The 20,586-nt window shown below is 45.1% G+C and overlaps 1 protein-coding gene across 14 annotated transcripts in view; it reads right to left on the reverse strand.

Moving 5' to 3' along the window:
• CACNA1C (calcium voltage-gated channel subunit alpha1 C) overlaps window positions 1–20,586 on the reverse strand; it is a 720,546-nt gene that overhangs the window by 33,748 nt on the left and 666,212 nt on the right. For all 14 annotated transcript variants that reach the window (XM_088025853.1, XM_088025852.1, XM_028121052.1 and 11 more), the window contains 6 exons: window positions 17,790–17,918; window positions 15,496–15,561; window positions 13,878–13,969; window positions 3,008–3,173; window positions 2,307–2,434; window positions 1,362–1,458 (listed from right to left, as the gene is read on the reverse strand). In XM_088025853.1, coding sequence (XP_087881979.1) covers window positions 1,362–1,458; window positions 2,307–2,434; window positions 3,008–3,173; window positions 13,878–13,969; window positions 15,496–15,561; window positions 17,790–17,918 — 678 coding nt within the window. The remainder of the gene's footprint in view (window positions 1–1,361; window positions 1,459–2,306; window positions 2,435–3,007; window positions 3,174–13,877; window positions 13,970–15,495; window positions 15,562–17,789; window positions 17,919–20,586) is intronic.

Below are 20,586 nucleotides of genomic sequence, written 5' to 3' on the forward strand. Positions count from 1 at the left end.
CAGTGTATCTTCTTTTCTGTATATTGAAAAACATACCTCTGCATCAAGCTGGGTCAAAAGCTTGTTGACTGGGTAAGATTGAATTGCCCTTTTCCCTCCTTTCTCATCACCCCAAATTGCTGCCATTGCATTGTGCCCTGGTGTGGGGCCTTCAGCACACGCCAGAGTAATTATGAGAAAGATCACCATGAAAGTCATTCTGGCATTTGCTCTCAATATGTGGTCAAAGAAGTTATTTGTTAGATCACATGGTGTCCTCTTATTAATCATAGTGCCAAGCAGAGTTATAATTTTCCTGAGTGACTGGATCTTCTTGACTTTCATGGACAGTGTGAATTGTGGAGCAGTCACTGGGAAGCTGAACACCCAATTGGTAGCCTGTCCAGGCCCATCTGGAGCCATGATGGATGCTCTATATCACCTCATGCAGGCCACACTTGTCCCTGCTCTTTTGTCCATTGTGCTTTGACTTTACATTTAATTTGTGCTTTTTTCACCTCATATCTTCTGTAACCTTGGAAATCTTCTAAAATCTTTTTTTTGGGGGGGAACAAAGTGGAGATTTAAGTGAGAAAACACTGAGTAAAACAGAGCACAATTCAATTCTCCATTTCCCATGAGTGGATTATCTGGAGTTGAATTTTTCTATTTGTGCTTCTTCTATACAGCTCTCTTACCTCACTTTCCCCAACCCCTTTTGGCTCATTGATATTCCAACAGGGAGTACAGAATGGTGGAAATGGGAATAAAATGAAGAGGGGATAGAGTAGAAACAATACTCTTCAGCTACTGTGGGGTTATCTGGTTGGGATTACAGTGAGGTAAGGGAGGTGCCTGGGCACACAATTTAAGGGGTGCTCACTCTCAGGATCATGTGAGGGCTACATGAGCAGGAGTTGGGTCTAAAGAGCCTATCTTGTCTTTAACTTTTATAGGGTCTTGGACTCACTTAGAAGTTTGATGAACATGATGGATCCTTTCCCTGGTACAATTTGTATTTCAGTGATTTTGTACATAATTTTAGGGCTTTACAGGTCCCTGAAGCTGATGCATGGACCCTGTAATAACCTTCTGATCCCAGGAAGGGAACCCCTAATCCATCCGTCCTTGGCTGTAAGTCTTCCAGGATGCCTAGGTGGTACAGCCTGATGGGACTGGGCATGTGGCTTGTTGGATCATGAGGCATTCACTTCAGTTTTCCTTTATGGAGTCTGAGGACTTATTGTTGGAAGGAACCTTAAAATATAATCTGGCTCAGGCTCATTTCTTTAGCACATAAAATGGCCTGACCAAGGTCACAAGACAAATAGGCTTCTTCCCTCCCATATTTTCTTTTTCCCCTATGAACCCAGGTCTCTTACTTTGCAAGCCACACGGTGAGGGCACAACTTCCCAAAACCCAGTGGGGGCTGAATCCGTCGGAGCAGGGTCACCACATCCAGGTGTTTGATACGACCCCTAAAAGAGGAAGGGGAGGAGGGAAAGATCAGTCAGAGGGCCATGGTCTCAGCCTGCAGCCCAGGACTCATGTACCAGGCTCTCCATAGCTGTCGCCCTATTGGTCAAACTCAGTGCAAAGTTGCAGAATTGCATGGTAAAACTCCAAAACCAATATATACATGTTTAGATTTTATTTTATTTTGTTTTTTTTAAAGTTTTATTTATTTATTTGATAGACAGAGACAGCGAGAGAGGGAACACAGGCAGGGGGACTGGGGGAGGGAGAAGCAGGCTTCCTGCTGAGCAGGGAGCCTGATGCGGGGCTTGATCCCAGGACCCTGGGATCATGACCTGAGCCAAAGGCTTAACAACTGACCCACCCAGGCACCCCACATGTTTAGATTTTAATGAGCAATTTTCCACCAGTGCTATGTTCAAGGTGGAAGGGACTTGGGGTAGTGCAATGAGATTTTCACATATACTTGCTGCTGCAATCTAACCATCTGACCAAAAGGCATTTATTGTCAACCAAATGTGATTGACCAATGAGGGTATCCTTGAACCCAAGGTGAGAATAGAGGTGAGATCTGCTTGACTCTAAACATTTTAACTTGAATACTTAGTAGTTATTCCTGACACTAGGATCTCCCGTCTTTCTGCCCAACTGGAAATAGATATGCTCTTGAATTAGCCAAAGATGCTTGGCCTCCTATTACTGGCCTTTGACCCTTGACCCTGGGGTCGGGTGCAATTCAGTGTTTCTAACTGATCTACCCAATGCTAACCTGTGTTGAACCTCTTCTATAGGTATGGTCACATAGTGTCCTCTGGGCTTTGAGAATCAGTGTTTCCCTCTGGGAACTTACTTCGCTTCAGGATCATACTCTGCCCAGATTCTTTTAAATTCATCCAGATGATGGGGACCAAGGATTGACCAATCCCTTGTCAGGTAGTCAAAGTTGTCCATGATGACGGCTACAAAGAGGTTGATGATCTGCAGAGAACAGAGGTATGATGAGTTTCTTGCCACTTGAATTCACTCTGCCAGCCAGTGCCATATGTGGTAGAAGCCCACATTTCTAAAGACCCAGCTATATTCACCATTTAAAACATCAGCCCCTGGAACTTGGGTCTCTTGGGCATGAACCTGACACAGATCCCCTCAGAGTGGTATGGGATGAACCCCACATGTGGACTGGACATTTTCCCTCATACCAAACTGCTGGATAGGGCTGCCAAGGACAGAGGGCAGCTTTCTCCACCATCCTTCCCTACACTACTCATCAAAGTGTCCAAAACATATCGGTTGCCTCTAGGCCTCCACACACACATCCCTTCTGTCCCCGGGACAATGCCACCATGACAAAAGCCAAGAAGAGACGAGAAAGGTGCTGGTTGGGCTCGCTCTTGCCCAGGGTTTTGTGCCCTTGTCTAGTGGTTGGAAATTGCTACTGAGTCTTTCCAAGCTGGCTCCTCTGACTGCAAGCTGCAGAGATAGATAGAAGGCCTGGGCTGCCTTGAACTGCACACTCACGACCTGTGGCTGTTCAGTCCCACCTCAGCTTACCAGGAAGGCACAGAGCATGTAGAAGCTGATGAAGTAGAAGACCGCAAAGCTGCTGCCACAGGGTGTTTCGCCTTCTGTGCTGTTGCTGGGCTCCGACTCGGGGGCACACTTCTTCCCTGGCATGCAGGCCAGCATGATATCCTGCCATGCCTCCCCTGTGGCACACCTAGGGGAGAGCGGTGAGAGAGTCCACCACCTGTGGGGCCCATCTCATATCTCTGGATCTTTCCCTCACCCCTTGCCCCATCCTCCTTCCCCAGAGGGAACTACTAAATTGAATTTGGTATTTATCATTCCTTGAATGCTCTGATACATTTACTAAATATGAAGATACATAGCATTGTTTTGAATGTTTTAAAACTCCATAAATGGTCACAAACCACCTCTTCTGAAAAGTCCCTCTTTTTGCCATTCATGTTAAGTTTTGGAGATTTATACATTAGGCTCTAGTTCATTCATCTTAACTGCCACATAGCAATATATTCTATGTATATACCAATTTTTAAAAAATATTTTATTTATTTATTTGAGAGAAAGTGAGAGCATGAGCAGAGGCAGAGGGAGAAGCAGACTCCCCGCTAAGCAGGGAGCCTGATGTGGGGCTTGATCCCAAGACCCTGGGATCATGACCTGTGCCGAAGGCAGATGCTTAACCGACTGAGCCACCCAGGTGCCCTGTATATACCATTTTTAAAAACCTGCTGTCCTGTTAAAGGTTTCTCCTTTCTTTTTTGCTATTACAAAGAATCCTGCAATCAGCATGCAGGTCTATGCCTTGGTTATCTGCTTAGAAAGTGGAATTGCCAGGTGAAGTAGGTATGTTTTCACTTTCACTAGTTTTGCTGGTTCTCCAAGGGTTTGTGCAATTTATGTTCCTGTCATCAGTGCAGGACAAATGCCATTGCTTTGCAGACCTGTCAACTGTTTTTCGGTTTTACTGAGGTATAATTGGCAAATAAAATTGTAAGATATTTAAAGTGTCCGTCGTGACGATTTGATTCAATGCTACATTGTGCAAGGACTCCTCCCACCTAGTTAATTAACACACTCATCACTTCACATATTTATCTCTTTTTTTTGATGAGCACATTTCAGATCTTAGCAAATTTCAAGTATCTAATACAGTGTTATCAACTATGATCACTATGTTACACTTAGATCTTCAGACCTTCTTTATCTTATAGCTGGAAGTGTGTGCCTTCTACTAACTTCTCCCTATCCCCACCCCATCCAGCTCTTGGTAACTCCTTTCCTAACTCTCTGATTCTATGAGTTTAGACTTGTCAACTCTTTTTTTTTTTAAGATTTTATTTATTCATTTGAGAGAAAGAGAGACAGAGAGAGCACAAGCAGGGGGAGAGGCAGAGGGAGAGGGAGAAGCAGACTCCCCGCTGAGCAGGGAGCCCCACATGGGGCTCGATCCCAGGACCTGGAGATCATGACCTGAGCTGAAGGCAGACGCTTAACCATCTGAGCCACCCAGGCGCCCCCTTGACTTGTCAACACTTTGTCTTAGTGAATTTTAAAAAATGTTGCTCATATGATGGGTGTGAAATGATATTTCATTGCTGTCTTAATTTGGGTTTAAATGATTAATGAGTTAAGAATTTTTATTTCATCTTCTGTTGAACTATGTGTTCATATTTTAGTCTGTTTGTCTCTTGGGTTATTTGTCTTCTTGTTCATTTGTGGTTTGTTTTTATATATTCTTTCCATTAATCCTTTGTCAGTTACATGCATAATAAGTACCTTCTTCAAGTCTGTGGCTTGTCTACAGCCTTATTTACGGTGAAGCCTATTTATTTTAATGAATCTAAATTTTATTTTATTTTTTTAGATTTTATTTATTTATTTGACAGAGAGAGACACAGTGAGAGAGGAAACACAAGCAGGGGGAGTGGGGGAGGGAGAAGCAGACTCCCCACTGAGCAGGGAGCCCCACATGGGGCTCGATTCCAGGACCTGGAGATCATGACCTGAGCCGAAGGCAGATGCTTAACGACCGAGCCACCCAGGTGCCCCAATTTTATTTTATTTTTTAAGGATTTATTTATATATTTGCGAGAGAGAGAGAGATAGAGATAGAGTGAGCTTGGGGAGGGGCAGAGGGAAAGAGAGAATCTCAAGCAGACTCCCCACTGAGTGCGGAGCCAGACAGGAGGCTTGATCCCATGACCCTGAGTTCATGACCTGAGCTGAAATTAAGAGTTGGACACTTAACCGACTGAGCCACCCAGGTACCCCTGATGAATCTAAAATTTAAATTTCACTGTGCTTTTTGCCGTCTTGTTTGAAGAAATCCTTCCTTATTCTAGGTCATAAAGATAGTCTCCTATATATTCTAAAAATCCTAAAATTTTATTTTATGTAATAACCCATTAATCTGGAATTTATTTTTGTGCTTGATATAAGGTAGAAATATGTTTTATCTTTTCCTGTGTAGATAACCAATTTTCTCAATACAATTTATTGAGTAGTTCATCTTTACCTACTGATTTGAACTATCCCTTCTGACATAAATTATATTTCCATAGATGTGTGGGTCTCGTGCTAGCCTTTTCATTCTATTCTGTAGGTTTATTTGTCTGTTGGTACCACATTGTCTTAATCACGAAGCTTTATATTAAGTCTTGCTCTCTTATAAACAGTGAGTCCTTCCAGCTTGTTGTTCTTCAAAGTTGTCTTAGTTATTCATTTTCCTTTTTTCTTACATTACAATCAGCTCATCAAGTTCCATGAATAATCTCACTGAGAGTCTTACTGGAACTGCATAAATTAACTTGGAGAATTTTATATTTTTGGGACATTAAGTCTCCCAGCCATCCATGTGGCACATCTCTCCATTGATTTAGGCCTTATTTAATGTTTTTAAGAAAATTTTATAATTCCCCCATGTATATCTTTTGTTAGATTCTTTCTAGGTATCTTATTTAAAATAAATAAACAAAATGTTGCTTTTATAAGCAGTGTATTTAAGAAGTTATATTTCCTATTTCCAAGTGATGTAGAGGGACTATAGTTGACTTTATCTATAGAAGATTTGCTGAATTCTCTTAGTTCTGCAGTTTCTCTTGTATAGTTTACATGGGCAATTAATTTTTAAAAGAGGTTTTATTATTTTCCTTTTTTGTAGTAAAATGCACATAACATAAAATTTACCATCTTAACCATTTTTAAGTGTTTAGTTTAGTGATATTAAGTATATTCACATTGTTGTGCAGCCATCATCACCATCCATCCCCATAATTCTTTTCATCTTGTAAAACTGAAACTCTGTGACTATTAATTAATAAGTCTCCATTCTCCTCTCCCCAAGACGCTGGCAACCACCATTCTACTTTCTGTGTTTACAGTTTTGACTAAGTACCTCATATAAGTGGAATCACACAGTATTTGTCTTTTTATGACTGGCTTATTTCACTTAGCATACTGTCCTCGAGGTTCAACCCTGTTGTAGCGTATTGCAGAATTCCTTCCTTTTTCAAGGTTGAATAATATTTCATTGTATGTATACACCACATTCTGCTTATCTATTCACCTGTCAGTGGGTACTTGGGTTGCTTCCACATTTTACTCACTGTGAATAATGCTGCTATGAACATGGGTGTACAAATATCTCTTCTAGATCCTGCTTTCAGTTGGTTGGGATATATACCCAGAAGTGGAATTGATGGATCATATGATAATTTCATTTTTAATTTTTTGAGGAACCATCATACAGTTTTCCACAATGGCTGTGCCTTTTTATATCCCACAACAGGGCATAAGGGTTCCAATTGCTCCACATCCTTGCCAACACTAGTTGTTTTCTGTTTTGTTTTGTTTTTTGATAGTAGCCATCCTAATGAATATGAGGTAGTAGCTCACTGTGGTTTTGATTTACATTTCCCTATGATTAGTGATGTTAAGCATCTTTTAATGTGCTCATTGGCCATTCATATATCTTCTTTGGAGAAATGTCTATTCAAGTCTTTTGCCCATTAAAAAAAAGAAGATTTATTTATTTATTTATTTTAGAGAGAGAAAGAGTAGAGGGGAAGGGCAAAGGGAGAGGGAGAAAGAGAATCCCAAGCAGCCTCCCTGTTGAGCAAGGAGCCTGACGAGGCTTGATCCCGCGACTCTGAGATCATGACCTGAGCCTAAATCAAGAGTTAGACGCTTAACTGACTGAGCCACCCCAGGCGCCTCTCTTTTGCCCATTTTAAAATTGTGGGTTTTTTTTTTTTTTGTTCTTGTTGTTGAGTAATTCTTACTCTTTGATTTATTTTTCTTATTGCATTGGATAAAATTTGCAATATAATATTGATGAGAAAAGGTGATAGCATGTGCTCTTTTCTATTATATTTACTAATTACCTATTATAGACTGAATATGTCCCCACCAAATGCATATGTTGAGGTCCTAAACCTCAATAAATTTGCAGGTGAGGCCTCAGGAGGTAATAAGGCTTAGATCAGGTCATAAGGCTGGGGCCCCCATGATAAAATTAGTGTCTTTATAAGAACAAGAAGAGAGACTAGAGCTTTCTCTCTCTCCATCATATGAGGACACGGCAATAAGGTGGCTGTCTGCAGGCCAGGTAGAGGGCTTACACCAGGAACTGAATTGGCTAGGACCTTGATCTCAGACTTTCAGTCTCCAGATGTGTGAGAAGGAAATGTCTGTTGTTTAAGCCACCCCTTTCGTATTTTGTTACAGCTGGCTGACCAAATTAATAATTGCCAGTACAGGAAAGTGATTGTTTTCCCTTATTCATCTTCCACTTTACTGATCCTATGAATTGTTATAAGGGTTTTGAGTTGATTTTCTTGTTTTATTCTAATTGGATTAACCTGTTGTTTGCCAACAATGACAGTTATGTCTCTACATTTTCATATTTATACTTCTTGCTTTTTTTCTTTCTTAATACATAAGGTATTAGCCTTATTTAGCCTTATAGAATGACTTAATGGAATGACTGAGGAGATTTTATACCCCCTTCCTATTCCTGAAAAGTTTATGTAACATAGGAATGATCTATTCCTTGATATTTTGAGAGAAAAATACTGGATCTTGGAACTTTTTTTTAAGATTTATTTATTTTTAGAGAGAGCGAGTGAGAATATTGGGGGGGAGTAGGGGGAGGGGCAGAGGGAGAAGGAGAGAAGCAGACTCCTTGCTGAGCCAGGAGCCACAGGACCCTGAGATCACAACCTGAGCCAAAACCAAGAGTTAGACACTTAACCAACTGTGCCATCCAGGTGCCCCTGGATCTTGGAACTTTTTGAGGACCAAAACCTTGACTACCTTTTCAATTTCTATTGTGGTTAATTAAAAAAATTCTTTTTAAGACAGTTTGTGATTTATATTTTCCTACATAAAATCATCTACTTTTAGATTAATTTGTTCATAATAGTTTATCATTCTAAAAATCTCTTCCACATCTGTAATTGCGTTACTTTTCTTATTCCTGATGTTGTGCCTTTTTAAAAAAATTGGTTTTGATGAAAGTCTATTTATAGGTCTTTTCAAAGACTTAGTTTTAGAGTTTATTGATAAATATTTTTGTTTTATATTTTATTAATTTCTGCTTTTATTTTAATAAGTGCATTCTTTCATACTTTGGGGTTATTTTGCTATTCTTCTTCCATCCATCAGTTTGGTTATTATAGATTTTGTAAAATAAATTTTGGCTCTGAAATTTTCTTTGGTATTGATTGGTGCATTTTATAAATTTTTTTTAAAGATTTTATTTATTTATTTGAGAGAGAGAATGAGATAGAGGGGAGGGTCCAAGGGAGAAGCAGACTCACTGCTGAGCAGGGAGCCCGATGAGGGACTCGATCCTGGGACCCCAGGATCATGACCTGAGCTGAAGGCAGTCGCTTAACCAACTGAGCCACCCAGGTGCCCCGCATTTTATAAATTTAAGATGTACTGCTCTCACTCTTTCATTTTTAAGAAGTATGCAGCTTCAGCTGTGAGTTATTTAGAACAGTGACTCAAAACATTTAAGTGGATAGATTTTGGAGGGACTACTGATTTTGTGGTTTATTTCTGATTTTCGTTGTATTGAAGTTAGAGAAGTTTTAGAATTCATTGAATTCTTCTCTGTGACTTAAATCTTGGCTGATTTTTGTGAATGTTTCTGGGTGCTTAAAAAGAATGTATTTTTGGGGTGCCTGGGTGGCTCAGATGGTTAAGTGCTGCCTTCGGCTCAGGTCATGATCTCAGGGTCTTGGGATCGAGCCTTGTGTCGGGCTCCCTGCTCAGCGGGAAGCCTGCTTCTCCCTCTCCTTCTACTGCTCCCCCCTGTTTGTACTCTCTCACTTTCTCTGTCGAATAAATAGATAAAATCTTTAAAAAAAAGAATTTTTTTTGCTATCTATTGATTACAAATTTACTTAAATTTGTCAGTTGTATTTTTAGATATTCTATACGTTATCTTTTATTTTGTTCTGTTTGGTCTGTCATTTTTTTTTACATGTCTCCCACTGTGTGTGTGTGTGTGTGTGTGTGTGTGTGTTCATATTTTCCTTACTGTTCTTTTAATCTCCTTGATATATTTCCAAACTATATTGTTAGGCTCATGTAGTTTTATGATTGTTTTGTAATCTTGGTGGATTATACATTTTATCAATATCAAATATCCCTCTTTGTATTGTTTAATGCCTTTCACCTGGAATTTTATTTCTTCTGATGTTGTTATTACTACACCTATTTTTTTTTTGGAAGCTTTGTCTGGTATTCTTTTTCCATTCCTTTATTTTCCCATTCCTTTATTTTACTCTATTATAAACAGGCTACAGCCAGGCTTCTTAAAGCCAACATTAGAGTATCTATCTTTTAATAGAGAAATTGAATTTTTAGTGATTAATTTTTGTTTTTTATTCCTGCCATCTTGTTTTATTTTCTAATTTTCTTTTCCTCCCTCTCCCCCACCTTCCTTCTTTTGTCTTTCCTTCCTTTTGCAGAATTGCTAAGGTTTTCCCTTGCTGTTTTTTTTTTCCATCTAGTGATTTGGAATGTACATATTCCATTTCTGTTTCTCTAGTGGTTGACCTTCAAATATTTAACATATCTATTTACACATTTTCCTCTGACTGTGTATAAAGTTGAACAGTACCTCTTTCCTCTCCATAAACAAGGGAAGAATGTCAGCACACTTTGATGTTTCTCATTCTTCTTACCTTGTTGAGAGTGTAAGAAATTTCACTTCCAAACTGCTATTAAGGTTTTGGACATTTTGCTTTAACAGTTATTATTTTTTATTAAAAAATTAATTACAAAAGTTTTCAACCATATACAAAAGTAGAAAGTACAAAGAAACCCCATGTACCCATCACCCAATCTTAACAACCATTAATATTTTGTTGTGTGTGTTTCATCTATCTCCCCAACAATCCCCTTCTCCCCTTTTAGCTGAAGTATTTAATTTATTTTATTTTATTTTACTATTTTATTTTATTTTATTCTTTTGCACTCTCAACTTTTAAAAAAATTGAAAGAGGAGGGGCACCTGGGTGACTCAGTTGGTTAAGCATCCAACTCTTGATTTTAGCTCATGTCATGATTTCAGGATCCTGAGATGGAGCCTGAGCCTGAGCCCAGTGTGGGGCCTAGCATGGGGCTCTCTCCTCAGGGGGGAGTCTGCTTCTCTCCTTCTCCCTCTGCCCCTCCCCTTGCACACACACTCTCTCTCCCTCTCTCTCTAAAATGAATAAATAAATCTTTTTAAAAAAATTGAGAATTGACACACAATGTTACATTAGTTTCAGGTGTACAACATAGTGATTCAACAAATCTATACATTATGCTCTGCTCACCACGAGTGTAGCCGCCATCTGTCACCATACAACAGTATTACAGTACCACTGACTATATTCCCTATTCTGTATCTTTTATCTCCATGATGGAATATTTTATTTTAAAAAAAATTTTTTTTAAAGATTTTATTTATTTGACAGAGAGAGACACAGCGAGAGAGGGAACACAAGCAGGGGGAGTGGGAGAGGGAGAAGCAGGCTTCCCGCGGAACAGGGAGCCCGATGCGGGGCTAGATCCCAGGACCCTGGGATCATGACCTGAGCTGAAGGCAGATGCTTAACGACTGAGCCACCCAGGTGCCCCCATGATGGAATATTTTAAAGCAAATCCCACACCTCATGTAGTATCATTATATCAGCCCTAAATACTTCAATATGCATATCAAAAATAAAGCAATACATTTTACATAACCACAAAGTAATTATTATACCTACAAATTAGCAATAATTATTTAATAACTAATACCACCCTTAACAATTATTTAGACTTAATATAAGGTTTGTGATTTCTTTGCTCATAACTATAAACTTTATGGTTTCTTTACTAATATCATTACTCTGTTCATTCAATTTCTTAGATTAATTTTTCATTCTTTAGAAGTACATCCTTGTGTAGTTGTTTGAGAGGTTTATGCAAGGGAGTAAACTTTCTGGGTTCCTACACTTTTGGAATCAATTTTATTTTGTTACTTGAATGCTAATTAGGCTGTATTACAGGCATCTTGGTTCAAAAATATGTTTTCTTCATAATATTGCATACATTATTTGTCTTCTAGTATGTACTTTTGCTATTGAGAAGTCTAATGAAAATTGGTATTTTTGAAAATAATTCACTTTTTTCTCTTTGGATGCTTCTAGGATATTTTCTTTATTCTTGGTATTCTAAAACTTCCTTATACTGTGTTTGATGAAGGGACTTTTTGACAAACCTATTCTGCACTTAGTAGGCCATTTCAACCTGAAGGCTCATATCTTTATTTGAAATTTTCTTTGATCATTCCTTGATTTCATTCTCTCCATTCATTCTGTTGTTTTTACTTGAACTTGTATTAGAAAGATGAGATTTTCAGCTCTACCCTCCATGTGTTAACTTTTATTTTATATTTTCAATCTTTCTGTCCTTTTGGCTGTGTACTGAGAGAACCCTAGATTTGATCCTTTAGCTCATTATTTCATTCTTTAGCTATGCCCATTTTCTGAATATTTCAACAAGGATGTTTTTCTGAGTTCCCTCTTTAATTTGTTCTTAATAATAATGACTTTTTCTCTGCCTCCTGCTTTTTAATTCAACAGATATGCTCTGCGACCTCTCTAAAGATATGAATTATATTTATTTTCAAGTCTTCTGGCTTTATATGTTCTTTTTCCTCCTCATGTGCTCATTCATCTGCGAGTTGAGCATGGTGCCTTTCTTTATTGATATTCGTTTCCCCCAAATACTTTGGGATTATTATTGACTGTTCTTTGTGATTGAGGACCCAGTTCACACCTCTGTGGATCAAATTTTCATTACAGGGCCTCTCTGAGGATCGTGGAAGAAAGGGAAAGAGAACATGTGCCAACAGGTGAGGTGGGCAGGTAGCACATCTTTGAGGGTGGGGTTCCTCGGGAGGACCTACTCTACTTTTCAGACCCCAAAGCCCAGGGGCGTGATGTCAAGAGCTGCTGCTTTCAGCTTGTGAGCATTAGCAACTGCTCTGCAAACACAGGTCTCTTGAGGGGCCAGCCTCTTTGTGGCTCCAGGTCATTCCTGGACCTTTTACCTGTCGATCCTGGAACTGCTCTCACTTCCTCCATAGACCATGCATTGTTCGGGATAGGTTTTCCTCAGATCTTGTTCCTTTGTCAATTGAATCCCTTCTGGTTTCTTCCACTTAGAAATTCCTCAGCATTCCTGGTTCATTAATAGCATTCTTCCATGGTTTTTTTTTTTTTTTTCCCTTCTTAGTACTGTTATGGGTTTATTCTTTTAAGAAATATCTTCTGTCATCAAGGACTTTAGGAAAGGAGGGGAGATAGAGTCATGTGCTCAGTCTTATATCTGCATTCAGCTCTGATATTTAAATATGGCACAGGCTTAAGTGTTGCTGTTAAATTGTGGTTTACAGTGGCCTTTCTGTTCTCAAAGTCTACAATCCGAGGTAGGTGGTAATGTCTAACTGATATTTAAAGAGCTATCATTTTGATTTAATACACTTTGAGCAATAATGATACTTGGGCTTGGGTGTGGGGAAAGGATTCTATAGAACTTGGTGAAGGTAGAGCTATCTGATAGAGTGGATCTCTGGATCTTCTGGAGAGAGACCCCAGGGAATGGTAGGGAGTTCACTGCCTCTCCCAGTGCCATATTACGTAGAGTACATGAGCTGGAATGGGCTTTAGAAATCATCTGCTCCAAGGATGGGGTAAATAGTTCTCATCTCCCAGCCCTGGTCTAGATGGTCTAGATGGTCTCCTCCAGCAGCCCAGGAGAGAAGAACCAAGGGGGCAGAGCAAGGGGGTCATCAGGAGTCCGATGAGGAAGAAGCAGGCTGCGGCATGGACTCCCTCAGTCAGGAGCAGGCTGAGAAACACTCTTCCCCAGTCAGGCCTGAGGCGGTAGCCTTCTGAGAAGGGTGAAGGCTCATAGCTGGCTTAACTGAGGAGGATACTAAGTGCATGAGGTCATGGTAACCAACAGAGCAAATGGCATCGACGTTGGCAGCTGTACTTGTTTGCGAGGGAACCGAGACTCAGAGGAGTTTGGTGTCTTACCCAAAGCGAATGTGTCACAGGCGTGGCTTTGAGCCAAGGTGCTGTCCAGACCAGGGTGCTGTCAGTATTCGACTTGTGATCCTCTAGTGTTTTTGGGTGGTTGCTGGCAGGTATGTCAGTGACCAGTGGGCCACTCAATGGAAAGTATTACAAATAGCAATGGAATGCCAGCTCTCTAGTCTAGGGAGGGAGATCCAGCATCCGTTCTCTCCCTTCCCACTCCCCTGGAACGGTTCCCTCTCATTCTATGTCCAGACCACAGGGCTGCGTCATGCAGGTGTGTTCGTATCCATCTGTCCTCAGAGACTCACCTGAAGAGAAGCAGCACAGCTTGGGGGAAGGTCTGGAAGTTGTTGTTCCGGTTGATCTCTGTGGTGTCATTCAGGGCAATTTTCCCAAACACCTGAGAAGGGGGAGGGGAGGGAGATTCAGTGAATGGTGGATGGACAGGGTCCTAGTGACCACCCATCGTTCAGTGGTCTCTTCAGGGGTCATGGCTGGCTGTGGGTCAGGCCAGCCCATAGCAGAACTGAGTCCCCTGACGTGACCTGGCAGGGCCTTGTAGGGGTAGGCACCTGCTGCCCCATCCAGCCCTTGATCTCCATCCACCACACTGGACAGGTGGAAGAAGAAAAAACCCATGGACCCTCAGGAGAGGTCCCGATGGGCCACTGGGAGCTGGGCTGAGAGCAGGTGGACGCTGCCACCAGCACCGTGCTTCTGTGTGGGGACAGAGGGCTCTCTGGTCTCCTTCTTCTTCTTTTTTGGCTGCAGATTCTTGAGAACATATATTTTTTCTCCTTAAAAAAACTTTATTGAGGAATAATTAACAAATATAATTGTATATATTTAAAGTGTACAGTATGGTGGTGATTTGATGTACACGCTCGTAGAATCATTACCAAGACCAAGATAATTAACACATCCATCACCTCACACAGTTAACATAGGGAGCTTTTTTTTTGGTGTGGCGAGCCACTTTCAGGTACACAGCACTGTTATCAATTACAGTCACCATTAGGTCCTCAGAACTCAAGGCTCTGGCCTCCTTTTCCTTGCCATTTCAGCCCAGATGCCCACTCTTCCAAATACAGTTCTTGGATTTTGGAGTGATCTGGGACGCGGGCAAGCTTAATCTATCCCTGACATGAGCGGCCCCCTTATTTTTCTGGCCTTTGAGAGCTATGCCTGTCTTAGAAGCTGCCACCCTTGGTGAGGGAGCAGGGTAGCTCTTCTCATCTCAGAAGATTTTGGCCTAGGAACCTGGGGTCTTTCTGCAAAGAATAAGCGGGGGAGTCTTCCTTCGGGAGCCACTGAGGAAAAGTCCTGGCTGGTGTGAGTGTGGGGCCCTGGCGCCTTCCGAAGCCCTGAGGAGAGGCTGCTTGCAGAATGTCACGGGGTTTGCGGTAGGGGAGGGTGCAGTGGGCACCTGCGAGGGGAGGCCCTTGAAACTGCGGCATGTTTGATGGGGGGAGCTTGCCTGCCTGACTCCCTCTTTCCCTCCCTCTCTCCTCCATCCCTCTCTGTCACTAGCTTCTCCTGAATGGTGCTGGGGTGGGGGGCAGTTCTCAGGCCGTCAGACCTGGGTAAGGGGAGGGATGCTGTCTGACACACCCTTCGTGTCGTTTTCTGGAAGGGATTGTCTCTCCGGAGGCCCTTGGCGTTAATCTGGGAGTGTTTTTCCCGACCGAGAGCAGAGACCAGGCCTGGGGCAAAGGGGAGATAAGGTGCGTACAGCACATGGCCATTGACCCTGCTACCTACAGGACACCATTTGAAGGGATGTTTGAATTCCTGTGACCTTCTTGGCCTCAGAAGTGGAAGCAGAGAGAGGGACCGTCAGGAACAAGAGAGAGGTGTCCGGGAACGTGGGGCTGGGAGGTGGGAAGAGAAAGAGGAGGCTGAGGTGCAGCGGGCCAGCTGTCCTACCTGCATCCCGATCACTGCGTAGATGAAGAACAGCATCACTATCAGAAGAGCCACATAGGGCAGGGCCTGGAAGGAAGCACAGGAGACAGGACGTGAGGCCGGCAGGGGGATGGCTGGTCAGAGCCTTTCCCAGGGGGCGCTGCGGCCTGGCTTTGGGAGGGGCATTTCCAAGAGCCCCACAGAAGTTCTGGGCACCAGGAGAAGGCCTGAACCACGGCACTGACCTCTCATTTTCCCTCGGTTTCAATCACCTGAGAAGCAGTGTGGTGTACCGAGCAAAGTAGGCTGCAGGGTAAGGGATACATATGGTGGGATACTGCTTGAGTAAAAACAGTCAAGAATGAGCAAATGTCCTCCGACTAGACATAGGTCTTTGTACAGCAAGGAGAAAGCCATGGAGGATACACACCAAGGTTTCCTGGGGAGGCGTGGGTTGGAGGCAGGTTACACCCTTCCTTTACATAGCTTGATGATATCCTGCCAGTCGTAATAAAAATAAGCACTAAGGAAAAACTTAAGTAGAAGAAAGGTTATGGACTCAAATCCTATTTCTGCCACTTTCTAGTTATGGGAGGTTGGCCATATGACTTAACCTCTCTGAGCCTCAATTTCCTTTTCTGAAAAACGAGAAGAAATGTAATTACCTCTCAGGGGTTCTCTGGCATTTAAATGCTTTAAAGGCTTACAAAAGGCTGAGTGCAATGCCTTCCACGTATTTGGGTCCCATATATTTTATTCACTCTGCCTGGCAGCTCAGACAACTTAAATTTCTGGAGTCCCTGCTGCTTCTCCTGGGGAGAGGCCTTCTGGGGCTCAGGGCCTATTCTGGAAGCCCGAGAGCCACACGGTCGACTAGGAAAAGCCTTGCCAGGTATCCACACACCACTAGATGGCACTGCGAGAGCACATGGATGCTGCTTCTGTCCGGTTGGAGCTGCAGGTCAACATTCAAGCCTCTCCTCACCTGGGTCTCTTGCCTTTTCCTAGGAACTATGTGTGTGTGTGGGGGGGGGGGGAAGTGAGTTGGCAGCCTATATAGTCATCATGGCTATGGGACCCCAGGGGTGCACCCACGGACAGGGTCAGCCCCCAGTTCCGCTCTCCCCAGAATCCTCAGATTCCCAGGGACTGGGCAGGGTACGGCACCCACCAGTGGGGTAGGGTGGGGTGGGATGGGGCTAGCAGGGAGGGCAGCTGCAGCTCATCAGGAAGGCCTGGTGGGCAGAGGACTGGCTATGGGGAGTGCAGCCAGCCTGGTCCAGTGAAGGGCCTGGGTGGATGAGGCCCAGGGCAGGAGGCTGCCTGGAAGGGTGTTTATGTAAGCCTTTGGGAGAGGATTCCAGAGTAAGGCAGGCACCTGACCACAGAGCCCTTCCTCTGGCTGCAACTTCAGTTCTGAGCACATTTGGATCAGGGACCCACTCCGTGCCTGTCCCTGGGCCCAGACTGGCTAGAGCCGGGGACAAGGAAGGAATCCTTCAGTGCCCGGAAGCCTGAGAGTGGTGTTTCCGCGGGTGGGATGAAGCTGCCGTCAGTGTTGGGCTAAGGAAGCGTGGAAGTACATGCAGGGGTCTCTACACCACTCATCTTCAAGGAATTCAAGGGACCTCACAGGTTTGCTTCTCTTTAACTTCAAACTTACATAACACTCCTCAGAGATGGCCAGGGGCGATCATTATTCTGCTTTCACAGATGGAAAATAATGGCTGAGAAAAGAGAATTAATCCTATAGTTAGGCAACCCTGTGCCCCTGTGAGGGGGCCGTGTCTCCTTGAGTGGAGTGACACCAGGGTCCTGGAGCGTTTGGCTAGGTCTACAAACAGGTGTGGACAGCAGACATTGCAGAAATGCCTACTGGGAGGAAGGTGACAGCTGGATCCTAAAACTGCCCAAAGTGGGAGGGCCACTGAGGTTATCAGATCATCTGGGCCCATGTTTTTCAAAAATTTTCCACCACAAAACCTCTTTGTGCAGTAAATTCTTGCGGAAAAATGCACGGATGAGAGAAGAAAGCAGAACCACTTCAGCCTCCCCCTTAGCTCCCAGCCTTCTGTACCCCGACTTTGGGGAAATTTGGGGCTCCAGGAGAATGCTTTTGAAAACCACGGATGGAGTCCGAGGGCCTCATTATAGACCGGAGGAAAGCAAGGGCATAGAGGGAGGCTGAGTAGCAAGGTAAGCCCGCCCTCGGCTCCCGGTGGTGGGCTTCCTGTGCTGCCTCACCTCCCCGCTCAGGGAGCCCAGGTGAGCTGCGGAGGCTCTCCTTGCAGCCTGCTGAGGGTGGAGGTGGTTACCTGGAAGGACTTGATGAAGGTCCACAGCAGGGTCCGAATGCCCTCCCCGCGGCTCAGCAGCTTGACCAGGCGCATGACCCGGAAGAGGCGGAAGAAGGTGATGGAGATGCGGGAGTTCTCTTCTGCGTTCTGGAATCCATCGGCAATAGGAGGTGGTAGTTAACACAGCAACAGAGGGGGGCAGGGCAAGAACGAGGTGGGCCCTGCTCTGAGCAACAGAGCCCTTGCTTGGGGTGGAGGCAGGGCAGGGCAGGGCAGGGTTAGCTGCACCAGCTTCTCTCCCCTGGGCCACAGATGGGGAGGCCAGCTGCCCACCTCTTCCAGGGAGACAACTCAGGCTGGAGGCCTATGCAGAGCCAAGCTGTGCCCAGGCCCTGGAGCCCATAACCCTGTTTCTCTGTGCGCCCCTTTTCTCCTTCAGTCCTAGTTCTTAACCCCCTGGGTGGAGCAACAGAAGATTCCATAAAGAACTTCCATATGCTTTGACATTGAGGCTGAGAGCTAGCTGCCTTGGGCGCACCCTCCTCCGCTGCATGCTGAGGAAGCAGCCCCAGCCCCCCTCTTGTCTGGCCTGGCGGGGTGCCATGCATCCCGAATGGGATCTGGCTCTCAGCAAGGTGGCTGGGCGGGTCGTGGCCTCCGTCCCAGCCCCAGGTATGATTGCACTGGGGGTCCTGGTGGGCAGGGCGGGCTGACAGAGACTAGGGTTGGAGTGGGTTGCCAACCGCAGGGATCTTGTGCCCTGGCAGCTCAGGACTCCAAAAGTCTTGCTGTGCCACCTCTTCCCACATGGCTACAGGGACGGTGGGGCTAGGGGCATTGCTTAGCCCGCGGAGAGTGTCTGTTTGCAGCCCTTGCCTCACCTCAGACACTGAAGCTATTCCCCTGCTAGTCCCCCGCCCCCTCCAGCTCTGGGGCCTCTGGGAGGCCCCGAGCCTCTCCAGGCTGCAGGAGACCCCAGAAGGTGTGAGAGGCACACTCTAAGTGAGCCCTAGATGAGTCTGGGCCCCGGTGTAGGAGGACAGAGGGGTTCTGCTTAGGGCAGATCATGTCCTCAGGGGAGTCCTGGAGCAAAGGGGAAGCAAGGGGAAGATGAGGAAGAACTGGATCCAAGCCAAGCCAAGTGGAGGCAGGAACACGGTGCTAGGGCCGCTGGGGTCTGCTGGCTGAGGGCCCTCCTCAGCCTGTGGGACCTGGAGGGGCCCGGGGCTGGGGCACGTGCCTGGCCAGGGCTCAGGGGCAGGACAGTCTGCCCTGTCACCCTCCACCTCCAGACCTGAGCATAACACGGACTGACCGCCCCCCGCCCCTCCTCCTGCCCATGCTGGCCAGAGAGCCCGTGGCAGTAGCCCCTGGGGAGCCACCTGCCTGTCCCCTGGAGCTAGTGCAGCTCACCCAGCCCTGCTGGCACCAGGAGAGAGTGGACCTTTGGGCTTCCTGTTACTGTCCCTGTTGCGTGCGTCCCTCAAGGGAGGGGGGGGGGTCTCCAGGTCACTGGCGGGGAGAATCTATGCTGGCCCCCCCCCTTCTTGATTCTCTGCTTTCTTTTGAATCATTTACAGGCCAATCCTCCCTGACAACGTCCACACCTTGTTTGCACCCCTGAAAATCCTCCTAGTGCTGATGCCCCTGAGGGCTCCCACCGGCCCTTCGTTCTAACCCGGTGGCCTGCTGACTGTCCCTGACATGGCCAGTGGTTCCTGAGGCCACCCATCTTACTCCTGCTCTGCACGGGAGACCCACGAGGGCAGCGGAAAACTCCAGAGGCAGTTGCCACTTGCCAGCACACCCTCGCTCTGCCCTGGGAGGGCTGCGCAGAAACCATGCCGGAAGGGGCTCCCCTACTTCTCCGAATCTCCAGACTTGGGGAGAGTCACAGTATTTCTTCTAGTTTCTAACCAGAGCTGCCTTAGATCCGCACAGGGGGCCTGCTCCGCAGGCTGCCGTGGGGCTGGGGAGGGAAGGCCAGCTGCAGCCCCCGTCCTGTCCCTGGGCCCTACCCTGCCTGCCTATTTTGAAGCCTCTGATGCCCTTAATCTCTGCATTTCTATCACTCGTGTATCTACTTGAAATTCTATTTTCTCTCCTTAAAAGGAGGTTGTGTTCCCCCAGAGGAGTAGGCAGAGGAGGCTCGGGGTTTTATAACTCAGCTGTCAGTTCCACCATGTTCGGGGAAGGAGAAAAAAGAAGAAAGAACAAGCTAAAGCCGGGAACTTCAGCTGTGAGTGTCAGGAGTGTGAGAAGTTGGTGCCACAGGGGCATCTCGATTTGATGAGTTAAAAAATAAAAGTCAAGCGTATGGTTTGAATTCCATGCTGGGTTCAACCCCACCCCCTGTAGGCACGCTCCCCCCGTAGCTGCAGTTTCCTAACGCTCTAGAAGGAGGATAAACACACTTCCTCGTAGACACAAAAATGTCCTCTAATAAACCAAATGACAATGCAGTGGAACAGCAGACCCCAGTGGCGGCCCCTGGGAAGCGGGGTACAACGTCTAGGTTCAGCCTTTTCCTGGGCAGCCTTCCAGCCAGCCTGGGACGCGCTGTGTTAGGAAGCACCAGCCGCCGACCCAATCTTGCCCCCAGTCTGCTGACTTTCAGGGACTCAACCCACTCACGGGTCCTTTTAAAAACTCACACTCGGCTCACTTTTGAAACGTGTGATGGCAGCTTTTTAGAGAAGCCTGTTCCAAGGAGACTTCAAGGTCATGCCTAGCGGCATCTATCACTTTAGGCAAAGGAATCACAGTCCTACATCAGGAGTGGTCCCATCAAACCCCTGAGTTTGTTTTTCTGCAT

Source organism: Eumetopias jubatus, unplaced genomic scaffold, assembly GCF_037043125.1.
Source record: "Eumetopias jubatus isolate StellerSeaLion01/CBP00866 unplaced genomic scaffold, mEumJub1_p1.0 scaffold_8, whole genome shotgun sequence".
NCBI lineage: Eukaryota > Metazoa > Chordata > Mammalia > Carnivora > Otariidae > Eumetopias > Eumetopias jubatus.